Here is a 19,447-nt window from a genome sequence, read left to right on the forward strand (position 1 = left end):
TGTTACTGAAAATATATTTCTCAGTGTTTAGATGGTACAACGATTCCCTACACTCTTCAGTGCTTGTTTTCTCACATAAACGGAAATATCCACTAGATAACACAGCCACAAAGTCAGAACAGCTTTCCCAGTTTGACAACAAATGCCGCTGCGGTGGGAGAAATCAACAGGCGACTGTAACACAGCCAATCACAACACTGGCGGGTAAGTAATAGTGTGAAACACTATCATTCCACTATTAGCGCCAGATATTTTATGGAAATGTTCTGAAATTACAATGCAAAAATTCAAAAAACTTCTGTGTAGCACCTTTAACTATCACAACCAAACTTGATATGAACATGCATGAGTATAACCTACACTGTAGATTCTAACTATGCTCTCTTCTTCTCTGCAGGTGACTCGTGGCTGTGTGGTGGTTGGGTGAACCACACTCCCTGCAGGCCTTTCCCAAAGACTAAAGATGGATGCTACCAGCCTTGTATGTAATTTCCATCAGACCGGGATGGGAATCCTATTCCCCCCAAAGCTGCATTTAACATTTGGCCTGCTGCACCACTTGAACTACTGCCAGGACCAAGGCTGGCATCGTCTTCTGACCCGGCGGCTGAATAGACCCAACGCAACGACTCGTACTTGTATAGACAAAAAATGAAAAATAGTTCATTTGACTAAAGCGGGGTCTGATATAGATGACTGGTGTATTTGTATCAGATGTATTTAATGTACAAAGTATTGCGTTAAGAATCTAAATTAAGAACTACAGTAACATAGCCTCTGGTTCTGTAGCTTGCGTCATCTCAGAGAGGTTTAAACAGCGTTTTTAAATGTGAGGGGAACTTATTTGTATGCCACTCAGTATTGACAGCCTCCCTCAAAGTGTCTTTCAATCATACCTTTTTCCACAAGTAAAAGCAAAACGGTTATTCCACACGTTTTTCCTAACAGGAAGTATAAAGCGGCAACATCCCAGTGTATGGGACAACTGCCTCATTATTAGAGAGCTGCTGGTCACTTATAAAATACACATCTCTGTTCTCTTACTGTTCTAATCCTCTCCGTTTGGTTAGATTAGGGAATAAAACACAATCTCTTCACATGGCCTTAGTTAGAGGGCTAAACTGCTAGTCAGTTGCCATGTCTCAAGGGCTGCCCACTCAAACACTCCCTAGGGTACTGGGGAGTTACCAAAGTAGATTCTGAATTTAACAGACTCTTTCGCATAAAGAACTAATCTAGACTGTTAAGGCCCGACATATATTGTTGTTTTAAGGATTATTGTATGGGGAAGCAGTCAGTTTACATAGTTAAACTGTTCTTATAACAATCAAGTGGCATAGCCTAATAAAGTACGCAGGCTGGCATTTACTGGGATGACTCATGTACTGGAGGCAGCTCTGCAGAGTGGTCACTAGCTGGACACAGCCACAAAGTCATTCAATCTGATTTGAAACTGAACCCTAACCACACTGCAAAACATAATGCCTAACCTAATTTTGTTTTCATTAATTTTTTACAATATAGCCAATTTTGACAGTTCTGCCTCCAGGGCAAGACTCACGACAATAAACGTCAACCTGCATAAAGTAAAGGGTGACATTGCTCACTGTTATTCTAATTCTGATGTGGCAGCTCCCCCCAGTGGATATGTACATGCATGACAATTACAAACACCAGTCACAGACATGAATATATGTCATACGATGTCTTATTCTTGGTCTCTGTGGAAGCCTATGGGTAATAATACATCATCACAGTCTAAATACTTTTGAAATCTTTAACCAAACAAAACTTTTGTGACATGGATTGTTTTTTGGACTAGTAACAGCCAAATTATATTTAGTACACAGGTAGGATTAAAAGTGGCCAGTCTTCAAAGAAGGGTGCATTTTTAGAACACAGCTCTCAATACATTTTGCACTCAAATGTGAATGGGGAAATATGTGTCAGTGGCACTGCATTGTCTTATATGCATAATTTATGTCATTCACTTTGTGAATCCACAAATTCTACACATGTTCTCCAGCCCCAATGGTAAAGCTGGTAATCTGGGGCATTACCAAATTAAGGACCTTGTGAGGACAACTATTCCCATGGTTGTATTTAAACTGGAGTTCTGCGTCCATTAAGTGGAGTTAAGATATGTAATTAAATTTTTTTAAATGTTTTTTTTTAACGAGGATCACATGTACAGGTAATATTGTGAAATCAGCTTACAAAGGATAGATTATGCAACAATGATAACTGAAAACGTTTACAGCTTTTCTTTTGCACATGATAAAACCATGCATTGTAAATACATTTTCTTGTCTTCCTTACAATTAATAGCCATTGGTGAGTGGAAGTTTTTGAATGAGTATTGTTCTACCAGCTAAATCATTACCTACTTATAATATTAACGATAATAATATTGCCATCTCATGGAACCAAATTAATGATAATGCTTTAGACTTCCTAATGTACAAATACCCTATGACCTCTTATAAAGACTACTCAAGTCAAATATATTTTAATATGATTGTATTTCTGCTCTTTTGGTGAAAACAATGTTTTAGTGGAAGTGAAAACGCATTATAAACCAATACATACATAATTTACATAGATTATTTTATAAGGAACCATCTTTCATTCACAGTGAAAAAATTCAAACAACAAGTACATAAACTGCATTGTCCTCCTCTACCACTAAGCATAGTAAAGGATAGGCTTGCTGCCTGTGTGAGCCATGGAAAAAAACAGTGCTTTGAATAGGGCCTAGACTGGGCCCTGCTGTGGGCCCATTTCAGTGTTAAGTCCTTTGGGTGTTTTTCAGTTTGTGCCAGAGAAAAGCAGCGGGCCTACAAAACACCTGCCCACAGTGACAGGAGAAGGGCATCCGGCACTCTTTCCTCGGCTTCAAAGTTAAGCTGTCACCTGGACATCTAGTCGCGTTAGAAGCACCAACCATGTGCTGTGCGAGGCACTTTGCCCCGTCGAAGGTCTCCCCGCAGGCAGTGCATATGTAGCGGGTGGCCTGGGCGTGCTGGTGGTAGTGGCGCAGGAGGTGCAGCCGCCGCAGGAACGACCTACCACAGTGGCAGCGGTACCGCCGGGAGCCCCGATGGAGGTAGCGGTGCTTCACATTGAGCGAGGGTTGCTGCGAGATGGCGCCGCACTGGCGGCAGGTGTAGGTGCCCTTGGAGCGCCAGCTCATCTTCATGCGTTTCTCCAGGGCCAGCTCCTTACTTCTATTCACAAACATACACATGATACTTAGAGGGGCTGGGGTAAGGGTAAGTGTAAGGGGGGAAGACTGAGCTAGAAGGGGGGTAGGGACAGGTGAGAGCCGGATCATGGTGATTTGCCCAGGGGCAGAGGCTGAGACAGGTCTAGGGGATGGGGTGATGGGGGTGAGGGATCTGATAGGGTCCATGGCTAGGGCAGTGGGCCTGGGTGTCGGCTGTTGGACAGCCTGTTGCAGAAGGTTACAGAACTGCCCAAGGGGCTTTGCTGTGTTAGTCTGTGTGGGGGCCGTGACCTGCGGTTTGGGAGGGTTGGTTTGTGGGGCCACTGGGACCAGCCTGGCCATTTTCCCTGGACCACCACCAGTGTTGTCAAAGAGCAAGGTGGCCATCACAGGAACAGCTGGCTGGGAATAGGATGGGGAAGAGGTGGTGGTAGACAGCATTACTCTAGGCAGAGACACAGTAGACTGTCCAACAGGTGTTAGCTGGCCAACTGCACTGGGGCCCTGATCAGCCACAGGGACTGGGGCCAGTCGTTTCAGCTCCTTGACACCACTACTGTAACACATCAGGGTGGGGCTACTGGGGCTCTGCTGGCCTGAGGTGGTAGAGATAGCCATGGGTACGAAGGAGAATGTTGTGGCGGAGGACCCACCAGCTTGGGTCACCAGCTTGTCAGCGTGAGCCAAAACAATATGGTCCACCAGACTGCCCTCAGTAAGAAAGTAAGCTTTACACATTACGCATTGGATGCCCTTCTGCTTATTGCAGTACTTCATGTGATGTTCCAGACTAGTGAAGGGCCCTCTGCCGCAATGGACACAGGCACCTTTGTCATGTGTCTCTGTGACTGGGCTCTGAACTCGGGATTTGGTACTGTGATAGGAAATCATATGGTTGGCCAGGACATCACTAGGAAAGAAAAACTTGCACACAGAACATTGGATGCACTTCCTCTTAGAGCAGGTCTTCATGTGGTTGTCCAGATTAGTGAATGGCCCAATGCCACAATGGTCACAGGTACCTTGTTCAGGGGTCTCTGATGGGATACTGTGAACAAGAACCTTATGGTCGGCCAGGGCTGTCTCTGTAGGGAAGAAAACATTGCAAACAAAGCATTTGAAGCCCTTCTTCCCAGAGCAGGTCCTCAAGTGGATGTCCAGACTACTGAATGGACCTCTGCCACAATGGATACAGGTACCTTTAGGGGTCTCTGAGTCTTGGTATGGGATGCTCTGGACTTGGTATGGGGTGCTGTGGACATGGTATGGGGTGCTGTGATAGCAAACCATATGATCCGCCAGGACCGATTCAGTAGGAAAAAAAACTTTGCACACAGTGCATTTTAAGCCCTTCTGCTTAGAGCAGGTCATCATGTGGATGTCCAGACTAGTGAATGGTCCACTGCCGCAATAAACACATACACCTTTGTCAGAGGTCTTTGATGTGGCACTGTGATAGTGAAAATTATGGTCCACCAGGGATTTCTCTGAAGGAAATTGTACTTTGCACTCAGAGCATTGGAAGGACCAATCCCTAGAGCAGCTCCTCAAATGGAAGTCCATATTAGTGAAAGGCCCTCTGCCACAAACGGCACACATAGTGGAAAGTTGTCCGTGAACCGAAACGTTATGGTTCTGCAGGGCCTTCCTATTATGGAAGAGTACTCTGCACTCAGTGCATGTAAGGCCTTTCCAACTGCAGCCTCTCAAATGAACGTCCATATTAGTGAATGGCCCTGTTCCACAATGGATACACGTAGAGGGATCAGGGACATATGGGGGGGGTGTGTCTTTTTTGGGACAGTTGTGGTTTTGGTAGAAGGCCAGATCGGGGAAGACCTGACGGCAGAACTCACAGGCGTACATTTGGCCCGATATAGCTTCGGAGTGAGTCCGAACCTCATGGTCCAACATGGCCATCTCGGTAGGGAAGACGGCTTGGCACAAAGAGCATTGAAAGTCCTTCTTCATATTGCAGCTCTTCACATGAAAGTCCATATTATGATACGGTCCTTTGGCGCAATAGATGCAATAATAAGGCCTGACCTGGGACAACTTGGTCTGGGGCAGCTTGGTCCGGGGCCGCTTTGTCCGAGATGGCCGAGTCTTGACGTTCCTTGTGCGTACAGGCGTGTAAGAAGACCCACTGGATTCCCCGCTGCTGCTGGACCCCGAGTCAGAATCTGATAACTCTTCTGGGTCAAATTCTGATTCCCGCTCAGACGAGGAGGGCTCACCATCTTGGTCAATCAGCATCTCAGCATCCTCGTCCCTCTTTTTCGCTCTGGATGTCATTCTTCCTATCCTCCCCCTGTTTGCTCTTCATTTCCTCCTCCTCTTCACTCAGCCTGATGTCCTCCTCATCGATATCCGTTTCCCCGCTGCTCTCTGTTAACCTGTCGTTGTCTGTTCCTCCTGCGCTCTCAGTGTCTTCGCTATGTTCAGACCCCTCTCCATCGCTCATCCCCTCATCCCACTGGAGGGGGGCGCCATCAACCTCAACCCCTCTCTCCAATTTGACACGGATCCTCAGTGAGGGGGTCAGAATGGAGGGGTCTGGTTTGACATCTTCCTCCTCCTCTGATTCCTCCAGCCTATGTCTTGTCTTTGTCACTCTCCCATTGCTTTCCATGCTGTATGTATGGTCTAGGGCCACTGCTGAAGGTACAGTACACTGTGCATTTAAAGTCTCTTCACTTCCATTCAAGCAATCATTTGAGTTGTCCTCATGTTTAAGGGCCACTGCTGAAGGTACAGTACACTGTGCATTTAAAGTCTCTTCACTGCTATTCAAGCCATTATTTGAGATGTCCTCAAGGGGTGTATTTAACAACTCAGTGAACAAGTGTATTCCTATGTGCTTGTTGAGGTCCCACAAGTTGCTGAAATGCAGCTGGCAGCTGCTGCAATGGAGGACTGAGTTTGGGTGTGCGTTGACTAGGTGCATGGCCAGTGATATTGTGCGACTGAAAGTCACCCGACATATGTTGCAGGACGTTGAGACCTTGGACCTGTGGCTCTCAAAGTGTTCGATCAACTCCTGACCAGACTTGAATTGCACGCCACATTCCCAGCACTTTCCCCCCAGCTCCATGGAATGTATACCGTAAGCAGAGACGCTGTCCCCTGACAGGTCACAGTCATCGTCACTCGAGTCCTCTGGCATGGAGAATGGGCATGGCACAGAAACCCTGGGGATCTCCTGCAATTCACAGCAAAATTACATATTAAAGACAAAGTGAGTAAATAAATCAATAGTTTACAAAGTGATGACTATTGACTGACCACAAATATATTTTGGTTTGCCAATTGCTTACATATGAGGCAGGCACTGGTGAAGGTAAATAAATAGAGCCTTGGAAACAGTCTACAGAAAGATACAGCCTAAGCTTCAGCATACTCAAAGCATAACAGCCCAAGTAGTTTTTCTTAATCAATTCATTAAAGGATAAGTAATGTATTTTGGATGTAAATGGCATTTTATAGAAGTATCCAGACACTTGTTTTTGAGAAACTTACCTCACCAGCAATACACATGACATTCTGTCATTCCGAACTTTAATCACACCTTTATATTCCATTTTGTGCGACTCAAGCAGTTTCCCCTATGCATCTGTGCCACTTCTCCGTGTAGCCTGCACATACACACACGGAAAAATAGAATGGGCTACACGGAGAAGTATCGCTCAAGTCACACAAAACGGAATATAGCGTTGCGGATAAAGTTCGGAATCACACAATTGAATGTGTACAATATCTAAAGACCTGCATCACTATACTGAGAGAGTTGCTGTTTCAAAAAATATGTACTTGGGTGTTATTGAAGCCTTTGTTCCTGTTTTATAATGCCCCTGCAACTGCTGAACGAGCATGAAGAAGTATATCACTGGTGGGGTACGCTTCTCAAAAACAAGTGAAATCGCAGAAAAAGTGTCTGGGTACTTCTATAACATGCCATTTACATCTAAAATAGAGATTTGGTTCAAAAGAGTGAACTTCTCCTTTAATAGCCTACATAAAGGAAATCATATCAAAAGTACCAAGTGTACAGGTGTAGAAATAAAGTTGAGATTTTCAGAGGGTTCTCTGTCCTGCAGAGGAGAAGAGAGAAAAAATAACAAGGCAGCTGATGGAGAGGGCATTGAGAGAGGTAAGAGAGAAGTATAGATAGGGATACATTCAAGAGGGATACACAGCCAATTCCATTTCCATGCCAGACTGAATCGATTGAAAGGGAATTTGGGTTAAAAATGTAAATAATGAAAAATTCCTCAAACAAATTATTATCTAAATTGACAGCTATCAACATGATATGTACTCTCCCGCTGTACATGATTTGGGATGGATGACACTGTGAACACTGATAGGATATTATTGATAACTGTAGTCTCTGGCCTGTATCAACTCTGTTTAAACAACTCACCGGTGGGCTCTGCTTGTGGGCTTTGTTCACATCCTCCAGTAGCTCCACCTCTGCCCCCAAGGTCTCCTGAATCACTATGTCTTCAGCAGCCATCTCCATAGCAACTGTATACTGGATCCCTACATTTTGAGGGACACAAAGTAAGCAAAGAGAAATCCACACACACACACAAACAGACACTTACTGACAGACACATACACACAGAGATGATATAGTGACATGGAGAAAGTCAGAATAACTTGCTACAGTATTACCACAGATAGAAGGGCTAGTTACCAGTATCTTTGGCATTACTGTGTAGACTGTGATAGTTAAACTCCCAAAGACAAAAGATTAGTTACAATGTCAGTTTCTGCAAAACGTTGCTAATATTGGCTAAGCAGGTTGTTAACTTCCATGATATTGTCCAGCTAACTACAAACGTTACTAACTACCTGGTACTGTCGCCTATTCCTCTCTGCTAATACTACCGTTAGCTAGGCTACACAGATAGCCACTTCAAAAGTTATCATCATCAAGATGTTTTTATTCAGACAACCTAGGGCGTAATCATTAGACAAACACTTGAAAATTTGACAAATTCAAGTAGGTCCCACCCCGTTTCGTTTGCTTCCGTTTACGAAACGTTTTGCAACAGAATAGCTTCATGAATACAACCCTAACTAGATATGAGACAAGTTATTCCAATGATGTACTTCAGACTACACAGGTGTGTAGTTTGATCGCTCGCTAATGTACAAGTTAACTCTCAAATGTGAGGATCACGTAACCATTTATCTCCAATGTAATGACGTTGTTGTCATCGATAGAGAGAGAGCGCGTTTCCCCATTCGACAATGTCGTTGGTCTGGTGCGCGTGCAAAATTGCCATTGATTCGTTATTTTTTTAAACTTAAATTCCCTAGCTACCACCTACTACGAATAGTACATAACTATAGCAACATTTCGAAAAACATTACCTTTTAAGTCCTTTTTAAAACGTTAATATTCCCTGCTTTGGCTTCCATCATTTATTCTCTATTTCCTGTATTAACAGGAATGGGTGGAGTCAGTGTGAAGCCTACAGCTCCCAGCATGCATCATTGGCCATCTTTGTAAACGCTATACTACAACTACCAGTATTCATATTATACTTAAACGATTTCCACTCATTTGCAAAAAAATAAATAAATAAACAAATTCATAATTAGGCTACACATACTTCTATTGCAAATTGAAAGACTGCTGTAGAAACTACAAACTGTAACTTTATTTACCATAACGTAAGCTCTGTCCATAAGGGCCTACTATAAATTATGATTTAAATTTGATGCAAAGTTCTGATGCAATTTCAATTATGGGCTTAATTATATTATTAGGCCTATTTTATTAGCTAAGTGGGGAATTTAAATTAGTAACAATAAGACTATATTGTTGTTAGGTAGCTAAATTACTATTTTTAGGTTATGTGTAGGGCACTTTTATCTTCTCCACAGCCTAATGGCACAATCTAATGGCAATAGCATAGTCATGAACTCTTGCTGCGCTAGATCATGGTATCATACCCTTTAGGCCTACGAAAATACACTTGGTTCTATTTGATTATTATTTCTTCAGTTTTGCATCACTAGCTAGGTTTCCATCCAATTGTTGAGAGATTTTCATGCGAATATTCCAAAATCCGCATAAAAACAATATGCGCTTTTCCCAACCAGAGATGTTTCAATCAAATTGATTTGTTGCAGATAAAATGATATGTGTGATGACGTAGTGCACATAAAAATACCCTTTGCGGTTAAATTCCCATGTACCGAATAAAAAATACAAGTTAAATGGGTTTCCATTTAATTTTCAACTCTACGGATGGTTTTCTCACAAAACATTTTGCGTTATATAGCGAGTGTGCCCACTCCCGGTGTTGGCACGTGCGCTCTACCCAACAGCGCGCAGTGGCTAGAGCGCATGTATAGCCTACATTAAGATATTATTATGGATTAAAGAGAGATATTATTTGTATGTCAAATGGCAACCAAACATCGATGATCATGTCACCAGAATCGGACCCTCGATATTTATTGTAAAGGAGCATCGAGCTCATCACCATGCACTTTCACCACTCTGAAGTCCATCATAATGTATTTAATCTGTAGCCTAATAAACTGCATGCTTTCCTGACGAGTGGTAGTACTACACAACATGTCATCGCGTGACTCCAAATTTACATCGATATGATGGTAATTATATCAATATTTGCGCATAAAAGCGTTTCCACAGGTATTTCTTGCATAATTAATTTTACTGACACAAAAAGATCCCACCTTGTCTAGCATATTTTTGTTTTGTCGACATTTGGAAAGTTTATAGAAAAAATTATCCGACATGTACTTAACTCGCATAAAAAAGGTTGGATGGAAACCTGGTTACCAATGAGTAAAGTTTTGATAGGCTACAATATTATTATTTTTTACCAGGGTGTAGGCCTATATTGTATATTCACCCTCTACAACAAAATAAAATGTTTTCAGGGCAATGGCTCATTACACATGCATGTATTGCTTTGAAGTCTGTGCATTGAAGCCTGTTCACATGATTTATTCTAGGTTCACTATGAGGACATTTAAAAATCCATCTGAAATTACTGTCATCAACATGTGAGTCTGTGACACCCTGTTGCTCCTGCATGCCAGGCCTGTTTATGAAAAAAAAAATATATATATGGAATGAGTATGATTAGCTAAATGTATGCCTGAACTACATGAACGGTGCAACATTTTACTAACCATATTTTACACTGCATTTAAAAATGTTGGATCTCCAGTCAGTGTACAAAACATGGAATAGGCTCTATGCACGCATCACTTCCGCATTGGCGTAAGGATGCTTGGGCATTTCCGGTTACCAGAAAAAAACATTAGACCGTTATGATGGCAGAGATTAAGTTTACAAGGTGTTTGCTGGAGTTGCCTAAAGTATCTGTTAATGATATACGGAGGGTCGTCCGGACATCCAGTACAACACCACGTAGCAAACAGGATAAAGGCTTCACATTTTACATTTCTTATTTTCTTTGCAACTTTGAAGGTAATATGTTAACACTAGCTAGCCTGAGCTTGAAGCCTTGCTTTGGTGTTTTAAGTCATGACTCCGTCCTGCTTCAGGTTAATCATGCTTTAAATAAAGTTTAATCATGTGTATATACCTCTCACTTCATGTGTCTGTACTTTTATGAAAGTATCAGGTAAAAAAAGGGCTACAAATGAGATCTCTGTGAGAGCCCACTGCTACTGCTCAATGAAGATAACTAAAGCCACACCAGCTGAGAGTAGGACTAGATTAAGTGACACGTTCAAAGTTCTGTTGAACTTGTTCAAGGTTCCGTTCAACACATGTTTTACTCGTTTAATGTTACCACAGCTTTGATTGCCATTGCTAAGAGAACACTTTAGAACTTTAGTGGTTTTCACGATAGCTGAACAGTGGTAGCCTAATACAGACCAGGGTAGCTGAGTGGGAATTGCCATGCTTTGTTGTTGGGTCTGTTGTAAACAAATTGGAGTTTGGTTTGAAATGTAAACAATAATGAGATTACTACTTTTTCCTGACTTGATGACTGCAATGACAGTAACATATTCCACTCAGCTATTCTTCAAACTGCTGATGTTCTACTCAAAACTGTCCTGTCATCTTTACTTCTTTCTTTATAAACATATGGCCCAACTTCCTTGCTTTTGTACTTGATGTTTCTACTTTTCAAGAGGAATTAGGAGCTAAACCTTCACTCTACTGTTGTTATTGGTACTAGGCTACAATGTTGCACCACTCACCTACTGCTCTGCCAATACTGTTTGAAGGTAGGTAAATGGCACAAGACAATAGGTAAGTGGTGGGAGACAGTATAGCCAAGTGGTGCAAGACAGTAGGAAAGTGATGCAGAAAGCACAAAAGTGACACGAGACAGTAGATAAGTTGCTTACACCAGTAAAAAGTAGAAAGAACAAGTTTTGCTCCTACTCCTGTTGCTGTAGACCCTCGTCTTTCAAAACCCATTAAATTATGCTTCTGTGTATTTCAGATGACATTGCGTGATTCACAGCCAGTTGTGCTTGTTAAAAGCTACTGTTCCTGCGTGGCTGGGTGTGGGATATGCAATTATTTGGTTGCATTACTATATAAGACTGCCCATTACTCTGAATGTGGCATGTCTGTCGCCCCTCCTGTACTTTCGTGCACTGAAACAGAGCAGAAGTGGCATAAACCATGAACAATGGTTTGTATCATTTCAATACCAGACAGTTGTGTCACATGCATACTAGCATCTCTCCTAATACCATCTCATAAATAAATAGGGAGTGAAGTCAGGACTTGTGGATGCCATGGTTGTAGTGAAGCCCAAACCAGATGCTACTCCGGCAAGCAGAATTAGGTATGCAGAGTCCAATTAAATAGGCAGACTACAATGTGTTGCGAAATAAATGTTATTAATCGCTGTTAGATTCTGGTGTATTTCCTAGTGAACCCTCTTTTCCTGATATTGTTATTCCAGATCTACACTTTACAAGGGCTACAGCGGTGAGCTACCAGACCCATCACCCCTCAACCCACTACCTGCCTTCTGTGTTGGGACGCTCGGTCCTTTCCCAAACTCCGGGACGTGGGGCTGGAAGACTGAAATTGTTCCATTGAAACAGCACTGGAACAGCTCCCTTCTTCAGACGTCTGCGCCCAGCTGGAGTCGGAGGCTCTATCACATCTTCACTTAGAAAGTGTCGGCTGCAGACTCGTGTGTTTGTTGTAAGAAAGTTGACTCGTCGAATGTTAATCACCCACCGTTTATGTAATTCACTGTCTTTGGGAAAAGTAAAAAAACTAACAGAAGAATTACATCTGGCAGACACTGTACATTGCGGCACACAGCAGTGATGGCTGGAAGAGCTGTCATCCCGTTTTTGAAAGGACACTTTCGTACGTTTACACGTCATCGTGTTATAAGTAAAAACATTAACATAAACATTAAGATAAACAACAACGACGAAAATTAACCGTTTCGGATGTTTTTGACGACAAGCATTCAATGCTAGCATACGATTGCACAGCATTCTACGATAACCGGAAGTTTACATCCATCCTGAGATTTAACCGGAAATACGTCATGCTCGCCTGTGCATATCGCCTATTATGGGCTGTATTCTTTACGTCTTGCAACGGAAACCGTTTACCTTTTAAGAACCAAACGGAAGAAAACAGAGCAAACGAAACGGGGAGGGACCTAGCACCTATCTACTTGAATTTGTCCAATAGAAACTCTCGTTTTCCGTTTTGCAACAGAATCGGCGTAATGAATACAACCCTGTCGTGCAGAAAACTAGCCCGGAACGAATGTAGCCTAGTCAGCTGGCTTCGTTTCCCAACGAAATAATTTGAGAGATGTACTTCAGCGTTACCATCTGTTTTTGTTTCCGTTTTGTGGATTCTATCTTGAAAGCAAGTAGCTAATCCTTTTTGAAAACCAAATTAAACGCATAATGTAAGTGTCAACGAAATAACTGTATTGTAAAGACGAGGTAAAGTGTTTTAAATATATGCGTCGTTGGCCTGGAAAGACTAGCGTTCATTCAATCATTGTAATTTCCCGGCTACAGCTATGGCAATTTACATGGTTTGTTCATGGCTGTTCGTGTAGTAGGTATGTCTTCTATTTAAAATGTTCCTGTCCACTTTACCTGGACAGCGAGTTGATCTAGCTAATACTAATAATAATAATACAGGAATAGACATTCATCACTTACCGAGAGGAGGATGTTTCGCATAGTCGTGGTTACCAGTAACACCAGAGCAGTTAAGTGTCCGGCTGCTGGTTCTCGGTTTCTCGAACATCAACTCCAAAACGAGCATTTCCCCTTTCATATCCAGATTCCCGCGTTGTTGGGGGATGGTAGTCGTTCCATTGAGAACGTCTAGGAACAGCATCCGGCTTCAGACACTTGCGGTCTGACGAAGGAAGATAGTCTCCAGGGTTGAAGTGGAAGCTGCAAATAAACAATATGTGCTTCCTCGCCGTATCTTAAAGTCTCATCTAATTGCCTACCCCCACTTCTTCTTCAATTCATAAGTGCATCTTCCCATCTGCAGCTACATCTGCTTTTAAGAACCAGGAAGTGTGAAAAAAGCAGCTCAGAACCATTCCACCCATAAATGTTAATGTTACTGTAGCTAGCCACTGCATATCAGTAGAGCAGTATGCATTACATTTGAACTGATGTTGTAGTTATCTGTTCTCGTTTTATTTTGACAGTTGACCTCATTGCAACATGTCAGAATCCGGCCACAGTCAACCCGGCATGTACGGACAGGGAAGGAGGAGAAGGCGACGCCGAGACAGGGATGTGGGTCCCCTGGGGCAAAACCTCTCTGGTCCCAGTCGAGATCGGGAATATGTCCCCAGAGAACGCAGGGTAAGGACAAAAGTGCAACGCTTTCCTATGCGGGAAAATTATCTATATGGGTTTCCTTAGTTTATTGTAGTTCTCATCTGATCTTTGAAGGATGGCAGTGAGGAGCCTCCAGGACCACTCGTTCAGAAGACCCCCATCATACTGGCCAAACCCCCTGGAGAACGTGTAAGGAGAGATGCTCTTACTTTAGGTTTTAGTCTTTAAGCTGACTAAATGTTTTTACTGAATTCAGATGCATGGGTCTTGGCAGTAAACACAACACAAGTATAATGCTTTGGGTCTTGTTTTGTTTCAGTCCAAGCCTTCCCAGAGTGTACCCATCAGCGGAGGCCAGGCCCTGGAGAAGCCCATCATGCTCATCAAGACCAGGGAGGACGGGGTGAAACCAGGGACCCCCCCTGAGGTGGCTCCTCTGGCCTCTGGCTCTGGGGCCTCAAAGCTAGAGAGGGAGGGCCAGCGCCCTACCCAACCTGTCTACCAGATACAAAACAGAGGCATGGGAGCAGCTGCTTCCAGCGGTGCTGTGGACCGTGAGTCAATACTCGTCAAAGACCACTGCTTTCTTTACTAGTGTCATCAGTGACCAGAGACATAATAGAGACAATGAAATAAAGGCCTCAGACCACCATGGATGCAGGACATGTCTACTGATCATCAGCATTACCCTAGCCATCATAAGTGTTTATTTACTGCAGCAGTGAATATAATCTCTAACACATGCACGTTACTTACAGCTGTGATTGGCCAGACCAAGCTCGTCCCCCCTGAGAAGATGAAGCACAGCATCAAGCTGGTGGACGATCAGATGAACTGGTGTGACAGCGCCATGGAGGTAAAGCTCTTCTGATTATCGTTGTCAAGCCATACATATGTGTAACAGATCCGTAGCCAGGCTACACATGTTCCATGTTGTGTAACAGTTGTTTTGTCCTGTGTTACAGTACCTAAGGGACCAGACCAGTGTTTCCGCTGCAGTCATTTAGCTGTGGCACTTTGAAGATGCTAGAACAGTCCACATTTACTTTTCCTCTGGAAAATAAATGAGTAATGAATAGAAAACCCAGACAACCCCATAGTATAACAGTTTATCTATTTACCTAGTCGATTTGTTGTTGTACGTTCTATGCAAGATAAATATAACTCTCAAGGCACATTCAAGTTGCAAGTGCCATAGGGAGGGAAACATGCATTCTGACAAGCACAACAATTCATAACGAAATAACAGGGACAGCTATTTTAATGGACTTTGTTAAGCATCCCATTACAACTTTATTTATTTTACAACTCCTAAATATGCGCGAACTTCACCATTTTAAACCCAGAGGTTTTAGCAGCTAAATGGTTAAGCACCTTACTGCTCAGCAATTTGCTGTGAGTGCATAGGGGAAAGTGGGGCTGAATATAACACAGGTCAATTGTAGGGTAGCTTGGGGTAAAATGCCACCTTACCGCAAAAATATTTTTTGGGGAGTGACTTAAAAAATTGTGATGGGACAGATGTAATTTTTAGTTGACCAAGAATAGTGGTGTTGGGGGGGTATTGTGACATGAAGTGGTTTCTGTGAGAAATACAGGCGGGACATGTTACCCGAGTGCCATTTTACCCCAAGTTACCCTAACGGGTAGGCCTACATTATATTCACTGTGTTTATGCAAGTTTTTTGGGACAAAAAATTCATCAATATGATGCTAACTACTTAAAAGATCCCATTTGGGATCTAGCTAATGATTCGCTCAATAGGGTAAATGCAGATTGCGACCCAATGCTTCAGCCAATTTATTTCTAGCCACTTCTATTGGTTGGGCTACAGGTAATCATGCTTATTGCTAATAGCATACCTGATAATATGGACCATGCATAGGCTATATGCATGGTCCAATATTTTTTAATAATTTTACCAATATGTTATTGGGCTCATTTCTGAAGGTGGAAATTATCATTTAGATGGTGTCAGCATAATTATCATTCATTTTGGAGAAGAATAACCTTTTAAAAAATCACAAGAACTGAGCTTCTCAGTCCTTCTACATAAAAATTATCCGGGGCAACCCGGACCCCCCTCGTAACCCCCTCCACTGCGATCCTTTTCCCCACTGCTACACATTTTTCCAAAGGAAACACTGGACCAGACAGACATGTTGTGTAACAGTTGTGTTGTCCTGTGTTACAGTACCTAAGGGACCAGACAGACATGTTGGTAGTGGGAGTCATTGGCCTGCAGGGAACAGGGAAATCCACCATCATGTCTCTCCTGTCTGCCAACACACCTGAAGAAGACCAAAGGTATTGTTCTGTTGGCACCTCCTTAAATGGAGCTCTTTCCATCTGCAAAGACAGGGAATATTGTGTTGTAAATTGTACTTTATATTCTAAACGAATGAAATTAAATTAGAAAGTAAATGGTAACAGATGGTTGTATTGTATCTGTTTGTCTGACATGCCTGTGTGTGTGTTTTTGTAGGGGCTATGTGTTCAGGGCCCAGACTCAGGAGATCAAAGAGAGAGGGGGGAACCAAAGCACTGGTATTGACTTCTACATCACTCAGGAAAGAGTCATCTTCTTGGACACACAGGTCAGATTAAAGCATCAGCGGTTAAGGTCATTCGCTGTATCTCAAATGTTGTATTTATCCATATACCATTCTTCTTGCTCCAATGTTATTTTCTATACCAATATGTTCCTCTGCTCTGTGTGTTCCTCCAGCCCATTCTCAGTCCCTCCATTTTGGATCACCTCATCAACAACGACCGCAAGCTGCCTCCAGAGTACAACCTCCCTCACACCTATGTGGAGATGCAGGTCAGTGAGGGGCCAGCAGGGGGCACTTGGCAACAAGAGGCTCTAAAGGAGAGCTACTTCCTGTCTAATCTGATTCAGTCTTGAAACATCTGTCTGTGTTTGCATAACGTGTTTCCATACTGTATGTTGAAGTCGGTTAGTAAGTTCTAATGTTCTCTCAAGGTGTTATAACTCACTCTTTCTCCTCTGCTCTTTTTGAATCAGTCTCTTCAGATCACTGCCTTCCTGTTCACAGTGTGCCACGTGGTCATTGTGATTCAAGACTGGTTCACTGATATCAACCTCTACAGGTAATCACCCCACCCGTCAAATATTTTTTGGGAAATGTTTTAGACCCTCGCATCCATTCCACTGTCACAACAGTGTGAATGTTCTGATATCATATTCACGTTGTCATTGTAGTGGTTGTTGTGCTGTGTGAATATTCTGACCAGGTTGTATGAAGTGTCTCTGGTGATGATGATATTGTCTCTGGCCAGGTTCCTCCAGACAGCAGAGATGCTGAAGCCGTCCACCCCCTCAGCCAGCCACGACAGCACTGGCTCCTCTGGCAACGAAGAGGGATCAGAGTACTACCCTCACATAGGTGACAGATGCAGAGACGGACACACACACACTCTAGTTCTGGCTCAGTGTACTGAACGCTCACTAATGTATTGTTCTGTTGTCTAGTGTTCCTGCAGAATAAATCTAGTCGAGATGAGTTCTGTCCCAGAAACCTGAAGAAAATGCACATGGCAGTGGACAAGCTGATGGCCCACTCCCATCTGAAATACAAAGGTTAGACTGGAGAGAATGTACCAACAGGCTTATCACAACATTCACATATTTAAGCACTATACTATTGTGTTGTTTCTATATTATGATTCCAGCACGTGCATCTTTTTGAAGGGTGAGAAGTGCAAAGCAGTGACATATGTCATTAAAGATCCCCATAAAGTGTGCAGACATGGGTTTAATTAGCATGTATTGACTGATCATCTTTTGGTTTCTATATGCAGGCACTTTGTCCATGCTGGACTGTAATATTTTCCCTGGACTGGGCCGGGACTACCTGGAAACAGAGGTCAACATGTTCCTGCTGCCCCTCATGGAGAATGAGGGGGAGGACGCGCTAACCAAAGCAGGTCAGAGCAAATACCATGTCTTCGTTTTCACACGTCTGTCTATCTTTGTGAATATTCTCCTCACTGTCCTTTGTGATACTGATTACCCATGTCTGTGTCTTGGTGTTTTGTTCTAGGGTCTGGGGCCGCCCCTCTCTTCTCTCTCCTCCCGGGGTACAGAGGACACCCCACCTTCTCCTCTCAGGTCTCCAAGCTCCGCAGCCAAATCCTGGCCATGTCCCGCTGTCAGCTGTCACACACCATCCTCACAGAGAAGAACTGGTAAGGGAAGCACAGAGGGACACAAGTGTTGTCGTGTCTGTCACTCACTGTATACATTTTGTGATTAGTTGGAAATGAGGCAAAACTGTACTCGGAAATATGTTTGATTATGTTGTGGTTGTGACAGGTTTCACTACGCAGCTCGCATCTGGGACGGGGTAAAGAAGTCCTCAGCCCTGTCTGAATACAGCCGTCTACAGGCCTAGCAGCACTGTCAACTTGTTGTGATGAATATACGGGAGGAAATGGATGTCCCTGTCCTACATGCGAACCAGAAGAGACCGAGAGAGGTGGGTCTGGAGATGGACAGTGCCAGTACTATTGGGCTCACAGGTTCAGTCAGTGGTGATCTGAGGTGCTTGATGTTGAGGAGAGGTCCATCTCTTTGGGAACATATGGAACTACAGACAGTTCAACTTTGGTGGCTCTGGCTTTGTAACAGAGGGAGAAAAAGGGACAGCTGGTCAGATTCAGGTGTCAATGTGACAGTAAATAACCCTGCTAAGTGTTGGAAGAATCAGATGGTATAGAAAATGACTGACTTTGAAAGATACAGTACCAGTCAAAAGTTTGGACACACCTACTCATTCAAGGGTTTTTCTTTATTTTTTACTATTTTCTACATTGTAGAATAATAGTGACGATATCAAACTAGGAAATAACACAAGGATCATGTAGTAACCAAAAAAGTGTTAAACAAATCAAAATATATTTTGTATTTGAGATTCTTCAAATAGCCACCCTTTGCCTTGATGACAGCTTTGCACACTCTTGGGATTCTCTCAACCAGATTCACTTGGAATGCTTTTCCAACAGTCTTGAAGGAGTTCCCACATATGCTGAGCACTTGTTGGCTGCTTTTCCTTCACTCTGCGGTCCTACTCATCCCAAACCATCTCAATTGGGTTGAGGTCGGGTGGTTGTGGAGGCCAGGTCATCTGATGCAGCTCTCAATCACTCTCCTTCTTGGTCAAATAGCCCTTACACACCCTGGAAGTGTATTGGGTCATTGTCCTGTTAAAAAACAAATTATAGTCCCACTAAGCGCAAACCAGATAGGATGGCATATCGCTGCAGAATGCTGTGGTAGCCATGCTGGTTAAGTGGGCCTTGAATTCTAAATAAATCACAGACAGTGTCACCAGCAAAGCACCCCCACACCATCACACCTCCTCCTC

General features: G+C 43.1%; 3 protein-coding genes across 14 annotated transcripts in view; 2 read left to right on the plus strand and 1 right to left on the minus strand.

Moving 5' to 3' along the window:
* The window catches only part of LOC121542811 (intermediate conductance calcium-activated potassium channel protein 4), a 58,249-nt gene extending 55,948 nt beyond the window's left edge, over nucleotides 1-2,301 (plus strand). The window contains exon 9 of the mRNA XM_041852366.2: nucleotides 398-2,301. Within this exon, the coding sequence (XP_041708300.1) occupies nucleotides 398-401 (4 nt within the window). The 3' untranslated portion in view covers nucleotides 402-2,301. The remainder of the gene's footprint in view (nucleotides 1-397) is intronic.
* Nucleotides 1,691-13,898, minus strand: LOC121542809 (zinc finger protein 184). Of its 11 annotated transcripts, XM_041852358.2 has the most exons (5): nucleotides 13,415-13,898; nucleotides 12,238-12,474; nucleotides 7,650-7,768; nucleotides 7,267-7,317; nucleotides 1,691-6,428 (listed from the first exon to the last, which is right to left on the minus strand). In XM_041852358.2, the coding sequence occupies exons 1-5, from the start codon at nucleotides 13,593-13,595 to the stop codon at nucleotides 5,484-5,486; spliced, it is 1,533 nt and encodes a 510-aa protein (XP_041708292.2). In that variant the 5' UTR covers nucleotides 13,596-13,898; the 3' UTR covers nucleotides 1,691-5,483. The 11 variants fall into 11 exon arrangements, with proteins under 11 accessions (XP_041708292.2, XP_041708290.2, XP_041708295.2 ...); XM_041852356.2 differs by lacking the exon at nucleotides 13,415-13,898 and having other exon boundaries at nucleotides 12,238-12,898; XM_041852361.2 differs by lacking the exons at nucleotides 12,238-12,474; nucleotides 13,415-13,898 and adding an exon at nucleotides 8,609-8,689.
* Nucleotides 12,974-18,883, plus strand: LOC121542810 (protein SMG9). 2 transcript variants are annotated; one of them, XM_041852364.2, is made up of 14 exons: nucleotides 12,974-13,152; nucleotides 13,921-14,080; nucleotides 14,171-14,245; nucleotides 14,376-14,610; nucleotides 14,815-14,912; nucleotides 16,252-16,364; nucleotides 16,543-16,654; nucleotides 16,786-16,881; nucleotides 17,086-17,171; nucleotides 17,361-17,467; nucleotides 17,554-17,661; nucleotides 17,883-18,008; nucleotides 18,125-18,269; nucleotides 18,397-18,883. In XM_041852364.2, exons 2-14 carry the CDS (start codon nucleotides 13,937-13,939, stop codon nucleotides 18,473-18,475), a joined length of 1,524 nt encoding a protein of 507 aa, XP_041708298.2. In that variant the 5' UTR covers nucleotides 12,974-13,152; nucleotides 13,921-13,936; the 3' UTR covers nucleotides 18,476-18,883. The 2 variants fall into 2 exon arrangements, with proteins under 2 accessions (XP_041708298.2, XP_041708299.2); XM_041852365.2 differs by lacking the exon at nucleotides 12,974-13,152 and adding an exon at nucleotides 13,159-13,311.
* The last annotated feature ends 564 nt before the right edge of the window (nucleotides 18,884-19,447 follow it).

The sequence above is a fragment of the Coregonus clupeaformis genome, unplaced genomic scaffold (assembly GCF_020615455.1).
Source record: "Coregonus clupeaformis isolate EN_2021a unplaced genomic scaffold, ASM2061545v1 scaf0033, whole genome shotgun sequence".
In the NCBI taxonomy this organism is placed as follows: Eukaryota; Metazoa; Chordata; class Actinopteri; order Salmoniformes; family Salmonidae; genus Coregonus; species Coregonus clupeaformis.